Source organism: Solanum verrucosum, unplaced genomic scaffold (genome assembly GCF_900185275.1).
Source record: "Solanum verrucosum unplaced genomic scaffold, falcon-dt-bn FXZP01000125.1, whole genome shotgun sequence".
NCBI lineage: Eukaryota > Viridiplantae > Streptophyta > Magnoliopsida > Solanales > Solanaceae > Solanum > Solanum verrucosum.
Window position 1 is genome coordinate 1474869 of NW_026019923.1, and position 13323 is coordinate 1488191.

Consider the following 13323-nt stretch of genomic DNA (forward strand, 5'->3'; position numbering starts at 1 on the left):
TTAGAACGTGCTACTAATAATAGAGTAAACTATTAGTAGATGGACCAATTCACTTGTAAAATTTCAAGGTTTTGAACCAATCAATAGTAATGGGCAGTCAAAAATGGCATGACAATTTAAAATTAGGCCAAAAAAAGGACTCAAATCTTCATGACCATTGAAATATGAAGGACTAATCAAGCTTCCAAGAAATTGTACAAACATGAATTATATCAAATTATTGTGATGAGCCAAGAGACCCCACCTCCAATTGTACATAAAAAGTCAAGCCACTATAAAAAGAACAACCCCCCCCCCCCCTTAAAAACCTCCCAACTCCCCACATAAACCAACTCATTGTTTTTGGTTTGCCATGAAAGGAGGAGGGGTTGTTTTGCATATTGTATGATGTATACTACTAAAAATAATGCAAAAATCGATAAAAAAAAATATCAGTCCAAAAAATTGAGAAAAAATCTACTCAATTCATCAAATTTTTATTTTTAAAAAATAACATCTAATAAAAAAATTGATGAACTTTTAAGAAAACGACAAACGTTTGCGAGTAAAATAAATCAACTCTCCACCCCAACCTCCCTATATAAACCAACCCCTGGTTTTTGGTGGAGTTTTTTTGTAGGTCCTATGACTATATATATATATATATATATTAGCGAGTTTATTAAAATGTTCTTCTTCAGAAACTAAAATTAAATGTGTTCAATAGGATAGAAATAGATTTAATTTTTGGGTGTTACATATAGACGATTGAATCCTTTTAACATAGGGATTTTTTTTGGGTGTAGTAGCAAAGGAATTTATATAAATAGTATTATGTTATGTCACATGTTCAAATACCAAATATGGCATTTTAAATATTTTTTGGAAGTTTCCTTGCTTAAAGTTGTATCTAGCAATGAAATTTCTGCGAAGACAAAAATTGTTAGTTGATTTTTTTTTATTTGTCCAAGTCATCAATAAAATTATCCGATATTTATATTGGATGAAATTGATATATACCTAGTAAAACTATTCGAAGTGTATACAAATTGACTCAGATATACTATCATAATTTTTATTTTTTTTGTTTTCCATCATGATATTTGGAGTCCAAATTGCAAGAGCCCCAATTAAATATGAATCGTGCATTGCATGACTCATTCGAGGGTGACACTCTTATTACAAGATTTTCTTCATAATCAGTGCTCGAACCTAAGATCTCTGATTAAGGCTGAAACAATCTATATAATCTATTATCACCAATGAGGTCAACACTTCTACATTAATGTCAAACGATTTTTTCAATTTAACATATCAAAAACCACCACTTGGAATTCAAGATTACTATTTTTTTCTTTAAAAAAAGAAGAAAAAAAACCAAAGCTGGTTTTGGAAACTAGATCCTATTTGTTTCTTGATATATTTTTTTCTCTATATAAGTACCTCACTTATTTTCTTAATTCCCACCATCTCCTTTTCAATATACATACCAATCCCTCTATATATTTCTCTTCTTTTCAATTTTTTTTAAAAAAATGTCTCCAGCATTGGCAAAATCTATTGAAAAACTGAACAATGAAATTGAAGATAATTATCATAAAGGAGTAAAGTATTTGCATGAAAGTGGAATTCAAAAAGTTCCAAAGAAATACATTTTTCCTATTTCAGAAAGACCAAATTCTTATACTATAAATGGAAATCCACAAGTTACTAGCAAACACAATCTCAAGTTGCCTATCATAGATTTTGCTCAACTCTATGGTCCTAATAGAGCTCAAGCTCTTGATTCACTATCCTATGCTTGTGAAAACTATGGATTTTTTCAGGTAAAATAAGATTCCTTTGAATGGAACTTTGTATTCCATCTGTCTCGTGACATACTTTCTTTTTTAGTCAGTCCTATAAACACCATCATCTCTTTATATATATATATATATATATATAGAAGTATATTAACTTTAATTTTAAACTTCATATATCATACATTCTTAATGATATAATTTTATGGTCACAAAAATGTCTATGGAATTTCTTATGGTAAGTCAATTTTTGACAATACCATCAGAAATTCATATTCTTTAGCAGTGACGTGGCTTGTTTTAGACCACAAATTTTAGTCAAATCAAATATCATCACATCAATTGAAACATAATGAGTATATCATTTTAAGAGGTCCTAAATGACTATGAGTTGACCCTACACTTAATTAGTTGTATCTGCCTTATTTTTAATGGTTATTAATGGTAATAAGTAATTAAAAAAGTTGTGATTTTAATGTTGCCATGCAGTTGATAAACCATGGAATTTCAGAAGAGGTAATAAAAAGTATGGTGGATGTTGGAGGAAGGTTTTTTGATCTTCCATTAGTAGAAAGGGAAAAGTACATGACAACAGACATGACAACACCAGTTAGATATGGGACAAGTTTTAATCAAACAAAAGATGGTGTCTTTTGTTGGAGGGACTTTCTCAAGTTGGTTTGTGACCCTCTTCCTCAAGTCCTTCCTCATTGGCCTTCTTCTCCCTCTGATTTTAGGTAAGATCAAAAGTTTTTTTAGTTTATGGTATTAGGGTCATTTGGTCAGGAACAAGTTATTCTAGGATAACTTATCTCACTATATATATATATGATAACTTATCATATCACTATGGTATAAATGTTGGGATAAGTTATCTCAAACATGGCAATCAAACAAGACACCAAAATTTTATCCTTGCTATTTTTTTATCCCAAGACTATTTATTTTTATCCCTCACACGAAACGACCCCTTAATGTATATAAATTGAGCTCGAGTTTTGGAGCAATTGTAAAATATAAATCTTTACTTGATTTATAAATCACGAGTTTGAGTAATAGAATCAGTCATTGAAACTTGCGTCAAGATAAATTGTCTACATATAACATGTCCCTCTAGCTAGGGTATAACCCTATGTAAGCGTAGGGATACTTCGTGCAGTGAATTGTTTTTTTTTGTTCGAAATAAATTAAGTTGGAGTCTTAGAGTAATGATAAATTTATCTTTATGTGTTCTACAGGTCACGATGTTAAGTTATAGAATCATCTTTTCACACTTACATCAAAATAGGTTTCATATAAACACCCCTCTAGGGTGTGGCCCTTCCTCAAATTCGATGTAACTTACAATACTTTATCCATCAGACTGTCTTCTAAACATAAAAATTATACTCCCCCTATCAATTTTTCCATTATATATTATTCTTGCATGGTTATCACTTTAAGCAAAGGGCTAGAATCCCTAGTCTTAACAACAAACCATGTACTAGATAATTTGTTCATGATTTGATAGTATTATATTATATTATATTATATTAATAGGGTCATAATCATTATACTCTGTTTTAATCTATTTGTATTTTTTTTCCTTTTTAGTCCATTTTTAAAAAAAATGATGTTTTTTTTTTTTTTAATTTTTTAGTTTCAATTTTATATATATGATATATTTAAGACCATAAGATGAAAAGACATTTTAATACATTCTACATGGTGTATCTTTTAGTTTAAAACCACATAATTCAAAAATATTTTTTATTTTCTTAAACTCCTTGTCCTGTCAAAATCAGACAAATAAATTAAAACGATTTTATAATTCTTTTTAACATTTTGTATTGAACTTTAAACAGGGAAATGACAGTTACATACTCAAAAGAGACCAAAATCTTATTTATAAAGTTAGTGGAAGCCATCCTAGAAAGCCTTGGAATTAATGTTGCAGCAAAAAACAAGACACAACAAAATGATGATGATGAAGAAATGTTAAAAGAATTTGAAGATGGAAGCCAGCTAATGGCTGTTAATTTTTATCCACCTTGTCCTAATCCTGATTTGACACTTGGAATGCCACCTCATTCTGATTATGGATTTCTAACTCTTCTACTCCAAGATGAAGTTGAAGGTTTACAAGTGAAGTGCAATGATGATTGGGTCACTATTCAACCTATCCCTAATGCTTTTGTGGTCAATGTTGGTGACCACCTCGAGGTACGAGATATTTTTCGAGTTTAACTTTTATATGTTGACGTGACATCTGACGTATATTAAAGGTCTTATAATTACAATTTGATTGCTTAATAGAGAGATTAAAGATTTAAATTATATAAGTTTTGTGTTTAGGTAGCTAGGTTTTTGTTGCTGAACTCGTTAGATGTTAGACCACCTTGAGGTACGAGATGTTTCGGAGTTTAACTTCTATATATCGATAACATGTGAAAATTTATCAGACTGCTCAACAAATAACTACAGTTTATATATACAGAAGCTAATTTAAAATTTAAATTTCATAAGTTTATCGTTTAAGTTCTTAATGTTGAACAAATCTGACATTTGAAATTATGGGTTCAAGATTTCAAAAATGCCTCCATAATTCTTTGATAACTTTTTGATCTCAATATTTCATGTGACAGATTTAAGATTAATTCAAAATCTTCGTAATTACCTCCTCTAATCCAAAATAATTTGACACAAAATCAAGAAATGTATTTATCAATTCTTTTTGTCAAACTTTCCCTAGACATATTCCTACTTCAATAAACAAATATCATTATGTCAACCTAAAGAAGAAATCATAATTAAGAATATTTTAATAAAACTCCTATTAATTTTTAGGAGTAAGTGAATCCCATAATTCATGTGCTCAAGCCTAAACCATCAATTATTTTAGACGGGGAAGAATATTTTCTTCAATTTCATCGTCAGTCAAATCAAGACACATAAAAGAAACAAATGGAGTACTATTACAAACACTAAACTATTAACTCAAACAATTTATTTTTTTAACTTTAATTTTCTTTTGAAGTTCCAATTTCATGATTTTTTTATTTTATTTTCTTACAGATATTTAGCAATGGGAAGTACAAAAGTGTGTTACACAGAGTTCTTGTGAACTCTTTAAAGTCAAGAATTTCAGTGGCTTCTTTGCATAGTCTTCCATTCAATAGCATAATAAAGCCATCACCTAAATTAATTAGTGAAACAAATCCAAGTGTTTACAAAGACACTAATTTTGCTGCATTTCTTGAGTACTTAAAATCCTGTGATTCCACCAACAAAAGTTTCCTTGAGACAAGAAAGTTAACATGAAAAAAAATAAAATCAAACACTACTAGACAAGTTCGATTTTATCCGAATCTTCATAGAAAAAGAAGAAGTGATTCACTAGTCACTACATTCATACTAAATTCCATCAAATCATTAAACATGATGGTTGCTCGCTCTTGGATGATCAATGATTAACCGACCATCAGATCGATGAAGAGTCTCTCTAAAATTTGCTCTTTGATCAGAATTTTTTTTCGTTGCAATTCCGACAGTTGACCTTTCAACGAAAGGTTACGACAAGATAAACTATTTATCATAAGGATAGGTGTCAAATGAAAGTGCAGTGAAAGAACTAGAAGAATTTGGACAAATTTTGTGTATTTTGACTTTTTCATTATTAGTATATATTTTTTTGATCTGTTAGATCAATTATTATTAGAAATTATTGGTTTGGTATATAGTCACATCAAGTTAATGACATATTTGTACGGAGAATATTATAAACGTATATACAATAGCTCTAGCTTCTTCCAGATTATATTTTATTTACAAGGAATCTACCCTCTTCATTAATTTCCTTTGTAATTGGTGCATGCTATTTTTATTAGTTTTTTTTTAAAATAAGGAAAGATTGATTATTTATTTCTTCATATTCATGTATTTTGAAATTTCTTAACCAAATATTTATAATTCGAGAATCCTAAAATAAAGCACTTTCCCTTAATTGGTCTTATTTATCGGCGCACGTTTTGATATTAATATAAATTAGAGTTGTATTTGAATTTTTATGAGTGAGTTGTAAAGAAAATTATAAAAACAATTTTTTTAGAGTTTATTTTCCGAAATTAATCAATTTGAAAGTTGAATTTTTCACTTTAAGTCAAGGGTGTATCGGAAATAGCCTCTCTATTTTTACAAGGTGGGGATGGGGGGGGGGGATTAAGATTGCGTACACACTATCTTCTCTGTACCAAACTTGTGAGATTACACTAGATTTGTTATTATTTAATTTGAAGTTGAATTTTAAAAAAATTATAACAATTCTATGTTCAAGCAGTTTTTAGGGAAAAATTTCAAGCGAAACGGGCACAAGTGTTTTGCCATATATTATAAAATTGGAACTTGAAAACTAGAGTTTTTGATAACATTTTATTTGGAAAATATTTCAGAACAATTTTTGGGAACTTGAAAATGTTTGAAAGTCAAATATTCAAATTTTGATTAAATTTTATAATTTTTTTTTTTTGTTTTCCATCCGGTGTTCGATATCCACATTGAAGTCCGACTAAATTTGGATTCATGCCGGAAAGTACCATATTGGGGTCTGGGGATAAAGCGCTCCCTAACAAATCAAATTTCATAATCAAACACATATTTAAAGATACATTTTGAAAAATGATTTTCAAAATTTATGGCAAAATGCTAGATTGTGATTGATCCTGAATACAATTTAAAGTTGTTTTTGACTTTTTATGGGTAAAATGGAGTGAACAAAGTGAAAATATCTCACATTCTTTAAATTCTTGAAAATTCTAAATACAATTCTAACGTGTTTTCTGGTGTTTAACTCTGGAAAAAGTAAAAAAAAAAATCATAGTAAAAAGTGTAAAACCCTTCACTTTTTAAGTTTTCAGTGGTTGTTGAAGAGGATTTTGTCATTTTACTATTGGAGTCACATTTCAACTGAATTGGCCACGACAAAGTGACGTGGAATATTAAAAAATATTTTAAATTTCCTTGTTCTTGTTATTTATACGTTTAATATGATATATTTTTAATTTTCAAATATTATTTTTCACATTAAAAGATAAAAGTTATTTTTCTAGAAAAAATTCACAATGAAACATGACCTACTGCTCAAGCTCACGTCAATTTAAGATACTTTAAAATAATATTTTGTCCTTATATATGTTCACAAAGCAAAAGAATGATCAAGAAGCATTGAAAGGAACTCTCCATTTAAACATTATAAATTACAATAGTGGTTATAGATATTTATTTTTTGGTATAAGCCATCACACTTTTTCATATTTGAAAATCATGTTTAGACATTTAGTTGGATCAAAATGAATATATTTGAAAGCCATCACACATGTTCATTGTATTTTGTATCATTTGGAGATAGTGTGCACACTAACAAAAGTGGACAAAATATTCACAATAACATGTATCTTCAAACAAAGTTTAATGAAATTAATATACACTATCACGTCATCTAAAATACTGATAAACACATAATTTTAATAAGAAGGTTCGATATTAATTATATATATACACACATTAAAAAAGAGTAATTTTATATATGCAATGTAATTTTTTGAATCGTCCAATTGGGAACTTTTATGGTTTAGTATTGAATTGACAATGTGACTAATAAACTGATTAATTATGTAATTAATTAGGATTGAGTTAACCCACGTGTGATGTTCATTTCACGTGGTTAGTGTGAATATAAGAACACGACCAAGTACTTCCCCTTATTTTTTCCTCGTCAAACATTTTCTTTTCTTTTCTTTATTTATTCTTAATCAGAAGTATCACGTTCAATTCTTAAAAATAAAGAATTTTTAGATATTGAGTGTTTTATCTCCCCTAGCTCTCTTCTCGAGTTCAATTTAATATTTAAAGTTTATAAATCCTACATCAATCTTGAGGGGTCATTTGATAGTTGGATAGGTAGATAGGACGTACGTTTTTCATGTATGAAATTAATACGATGTTTGGTTTTTACAATTTAGAACCACCATACTAATATATGTATAAGTTATGAGGGAATTTATGTATTATTTTATGCAGGATATTTGATATATAATGAAATAACTAATATATATATACATGTATAACTAATACATGAACAATTAATCTCTGCATAAGATAATAAATAGATTGATCATAATTAATTATTTTATATATTTCTAATATTTGCATAACTCTAACCATCTACCAAATACTTAATTAGTTAATATACAATACAACTGGATTAACAATCTAATATTTGTGTAATATATGAACAAAAATTAATTGATTCACATGAACCCATAAATGATACTCTAAATCCGTTCTTGCTCCGCTCGTCCTCCTAGCGGCAAAAGCAAATCCAGGATTTGGACATTAAACTTTCGAGTTTTGAATTCTCCTACAATTCATTTGGTTCATGAAGTTCGAAATTCATTATTCTAAATTTGTAAGCATATTCAATTCATGTGATCATATAGTCTAATTCATGATATAACTTAAAATTTATGTACATATACGAACACTTATACAAGATATATAGTATGGATCTTTACATGAATAGCCTATCGGATTTATTATTTATTACTTTTAGTCAGTGCATTGATAATACTATTTATTCACATCTTATACATAAATCGCACATATATTATTTAGTGTCCGATTTTTTTAGTTTAGGTAATTGAATAAGCGACTATCTAGATTAATTTTCAAAAATTGATAATCAATGTTAAAGGATCCAAAATGGATAAGTTTAGTTGACAGGTGGGCCTACGTAGAATTAAGCCTTCTTGGGCTAGTGAGCAAAGCCCAAATATTTATACATATAATAACTCTTTTTTTTTTTCTTCATGTTTTTGAGTTTTGACTTTTTGGATGCTTATATAAATGGAAAGAAAAAAAAGCATCTTTAACATAACTCAAATTTTAGTGTTATTATTTTTTTCATATAATTTTTTTGGTTCGTTTATAAAATGGCAAAAACGAAAGGTCTTTTCAACTTTTCTTATTAAAAAAAAATTGTTTTATTTTCCTTCTAAAAACAAAACCCCTTCACTTCTTGTTTTAAATAAATAAAGACACAATATCACATATTGCAATACACAAACACAAATTTTATTTTATTTTCTTCATGATTCAACAAAATTATTAGCCATGGAAAATATAGGAGCTCCTCTTGCTTTTTCATCAAAATCTTTCAAAGTCCCTCTTATTATTTCTATATTTTGCACTGCCTTTGCCATAGTTATTTACCACTTTATTTATTTAAGATTTTTCCAAAGGAGAGATCAAATATTAGAAACAATATTATTGATCAATCATATAATTTAACCATTGGAATAGACCAAAAAATTATTGAATCAATCCCTCTTTATGTTTATTCAATTCATAAAGAACTCTTGGTATGCCAAACAATAACATTGGAGCTAAAAAGTATGTATACTCACAAACAACTTCATAATTAAAATAATAACCAATGACTCACATTTTATCTTTCAATCCAAATGCAGCATCTTGGTCGGGACAAGTTATAATAATTGGGACTTGACAAAGGTTTTTTTAGAGAATAATCAAAAGAGTAGTATCTACGAGTGGCCAAACAATAGAAGACGCCCTTGTCTTTGTCATGATACATTGGGAAATATATCTTGTTTTCTAAACCACGTGCAACACATGGTTTCAAATAGGAACCTCCAAAGCTTACAAACAATGTTTTATTATTATCCAAATTTGTTATTTGTTTCCTCTCGAATATCCTTCCATTTATGTTGTACCTCCAAACCTCAACTTTACCTTGTTCATGAGTTAGAAAGACAGCTAACATACCTCTATTATCGACATCTTCTACTGTGTAAACCTCTGTAATTGACTTTTGTTTTGTACGCAAAAAGGGAGTCCCATAAAATTGCCAAGACGGTGTCTCTAAGTCCCTTTATCTCCCAATACAGAGACAATATTATTTTTGAAAAATACTGGATTATTACACCCGAGTAATGAAAACAATCCTTGACAATTTCTTAATTCATTAACAAAATAATGATACGTCCAAGTAGTACCTCCAACTTTAATGATGTATACGTCAGGGGGAGAACCAACCTCATCGAAACCAACAACAAAACAAGACGATGATAATGAATCTGGAGGACACGAAAAGGTCCAAGCAGAGAAACAATTGTGTATCAATGGCAGCTCAGGGAGTTCAATTATGTCATTGCTTTTAGGATTAAAAAAGAACATACCACGATTGCCATGACTCATAAGCAACCAATTAGCTTTTGAACTTCGAATTCTTGAACCCTTTAATTTTGAAATAACCATCGTAGGAATTATTAGGGCATTGTATACCGGATTAAAAAATTCTACAATGCCTATTTCTTTATGTAAAGTCATCAAAAAAGGTGATGGCGAATCATCTTGATCATCATGGTGTAGGTGTAGCTGAGGTGGGAGAGGATGTTCGAGCCATGCTTTACAAACAGCACAGAAAGCAAAGTAATCACCAGCTACGAGACGTGATGATATTGATTTGAGTATGTCTATTGGAACATGGTCAGACCATAAATCATCATATTTTTCACTTTTCATTCTTAGAGTTTATTTTTTTTGTAATTCATAAGCAATTGAGATCGAGGTTAAATAGTGTGGAAATTACACAATCAAGTCCGACTAGAATTACAAAAAATAAACTTAAATAGTGTGAAAATTACACAAGTCCGACTAGAATTGGGCAAAGACTTGTTACCTTATTTAAACTAAACTAGAATTGGAAATACCAATTATTTAGGAGAAATGAAAACAAATTACTGTTGGTTAGCACACCTAGCTTGGATACTAGATGTTTATGGTGTATTCTGGACAATCCTTTTGTCAAAATATCTGTTGGTTGCTCTCGTGTAGGTAGATAGTCTATTTTGATCAGGCCTTGTTGTATTCTTTAACTTATGAAGTGACAATCTATTTTCATGTGCTTTGTCCTCTCGTGGTACACTGGATTTGCAGCAATTTGTATAGCAACTAGACTGTCACTATATACTTGTACTGGTAGCAAAGGATTTGTATGTATGTCATTATTATTAATAGCTACTTCGATGATCATATTGTCTAGTACAACCATATCCTAAAATAAATCGATCCAAATAGGCTTGGGTTGTTTCATTGTCAAGGCTGCAAAAGAAAAGTGAAGCACTTGACAATAATAGCTAAATTTCAATCCCCATATTTTGAAATAGCTAGCTCCTATTCTTTATCATTTATTTAGCTTATTCATTTCAAGTCTTCTCAATCGTATTTAAGTGGCCTTTTCAATTGATCAAGATAGGATACATTATGTGTAATATTAATGATTATATAGGTATAAATATTGTAGCCTAAGTTGAATTTTATAAACAAACAGAAACCACCCAAAATTTCTCTAAAATTTTCACGTTGGTTGATTTGAAACCATTATTCAACAACATTGACATGATGACATCCACAAAATGATGAACTACCATATATACAAAATATATTGAAATTGAACAATTAAATGATAAGGAGATTCAAGTTCACTGCGTCAAATGTTTTTCACTGGTCCAACAGTAGTCCTCTTGACTTGTCCCCTCCAGGTTGCAACAGCCTAATCACAAAGCATAACTCAATAAACTCTAGACAAGAGTTGAGTTCAAAGCTCCACAAAAAGAAGACATCTCTTCTACTAATAAGAAATCTGTATTTGCAACCCTAGTTGGGTCAGCCTAGGGTGATTGAGAAGATTTGAAATCGAACAAAATATTGTCACTTTTCGGGTCTGCCTAGGGTGATTGAGAAGACTTGAAATTGAATAAAATATTTTGTCACTACCTAGTTCTTCTATTTCTTCTTTGAAAAATAAAGAAATTGATGATTTTGAGTCAAGAAGATGTAAAAGAGTTAGAGTAGAAAAATATTTTGATCCTGATTTTTATGTGTCACGGAGAAGGAGAAATTTCATTGTGTATGCCAATAGTAAAATATTTTTGTTAATTTATTCAATTTGAAGGCTAAATTTTCAAAAAAAATATATTTCAATATTATAAAAATATTATATTTATTATTAAAATATATTAAAATTGCACAAATGCGGGCACATTAAATAGTATTCATTAGTTGATAGACATATTTTTAGGTAGAAGGAGTGCAAATTTGAACTTTTTCCAATAGGTTAAGTTTTTTTTTTTTAAAATTTAATAGGTGAAAAGAGTGTATTTTTGAATCATTTATATATACTAAGGACTTTTTTTACCCAATAGATGAAAGAAAGACATTTTTAAACCATGACTAATATGTGATGGGCTTTGAACATTTTCCCTTTTACTTTTATTTTTAGATTTGAATTAAAGGACATGAAACAGAAAAAATATTAAATTCTTTTTTTTGGATCATTTTTTCATCTCTCAAAAAATGGAGTTTAATATATTATTTTTATTTCTTACTTACACAATTCTTCATTTTCTAAAAAATGTGAAATCTTATTACTATTATTTTTATTTCTGCGTTAACTCTTTGATGATAAAAGATAACAACTTAAATTAAAACAAATAAATTTTATCAAAAAAATGTAAAATAAAAAAATTCTCTCTCATCTGAGCTCTGGCGCACATTAGTATGCACTAACTTGCACCTCGCCGGAAATGGGGAGGGGACGACCACGCAGAGCAGCGCAAAGACATTGCGAGAAAGAAATACTTCATGGCATTAGCACTAGCACTAATAAAACAATGCAGGCAGCAAAACAAAGGTTCGAGACAGCTCCGAACACTCCAGAAGGAACCAACAATATTTCGGAGGTGAAATCAGATAAGAGCAAAGGGGAAACTGCAAGGGCGGAACAATGGCCGGAACTAACGCAATACAGAGGAACTGGAGGAAACAATAGCCAATCTTTGCAAGGAATGAATGGAACAGTAACAGAGGACATATCTGCAATTAAATTGAATATGCTTGAAAAAACACCAGAAAAATCATGGGCGAACTTGTTTGCTACGAATCGTATGGCTACTAGAGGTATGAATCTAACTTACATACCTCCAATAATTGTTGAAGGAGAAAAGGTCTTGGAAATACTAGCTGAGGATATAGCTCAGGATGAAGTGAAATGGAAACCTTCAATGGTTGTCTATGTGGTGGGTACTGCACCATTAATAGGAGCTATGAAGAGATCATTCATTCTAAGTCAAGGTAATTTCTCTAGTAAACTAGTGGTATTGTATCATGTTGATGGATACTTTGTCATAAGGTTTGCAAATGAGGAAGAAAGGATAGAGTGTTATGTTCAAGATCTCATTACTTACTAAGGAGACCAGTTATTATGAAGCCGTGGGATCCAGATTTTAACTTCAAGGAGGAAATCCTCACTACAATTCCATTGTGGGTCAAGCTTCCGAACCTGCCTTTAAACTGCTGGAACTCTGTTGTGCTTAGTAAAATAGGCAGTAGTCTGGGGAAGCCTTTGTATGCAGATGGATGTACTACACAAACAAGTAGAATCTCATTTGCTTGAATACTTGTTGAAATGGACATAACAAGGATACTAGCT

At 29.9% G+C, this 13323-nt stretch overlaps 1 protein-coding gene across 1 annotated transcript; it reads left to right on the forward strand.

Moving 5' to 3' along the window:
• Positions 1 to 1458: 1458 nt before the first annotated feature.
• Positions 1459 to 5565, forward strand: LOC125826295 (probable 2-oxoglutarate-dependent dioxygenase SLC1). The gene is made up of 4 exons (XM_049505618.1): positions 1459 to 1805; positions 2268 to 2515; positions 3623 to 3980; positions 4833 to 5565. The coding sequence occupies exons 1-4, from the start codon at positions 1515 to 1517 to the stop codon at positions 5076 to 5078; spliced, it is 1143 nt and encodes a 380-aa protein (XP_049361575.1). The 5' UTR covers positions 1459 to 1514; the 3' UTR covers positions 5079 to 5565.
• Positions 5566 to 13323: the final 7758 nt, after the last annotated feature.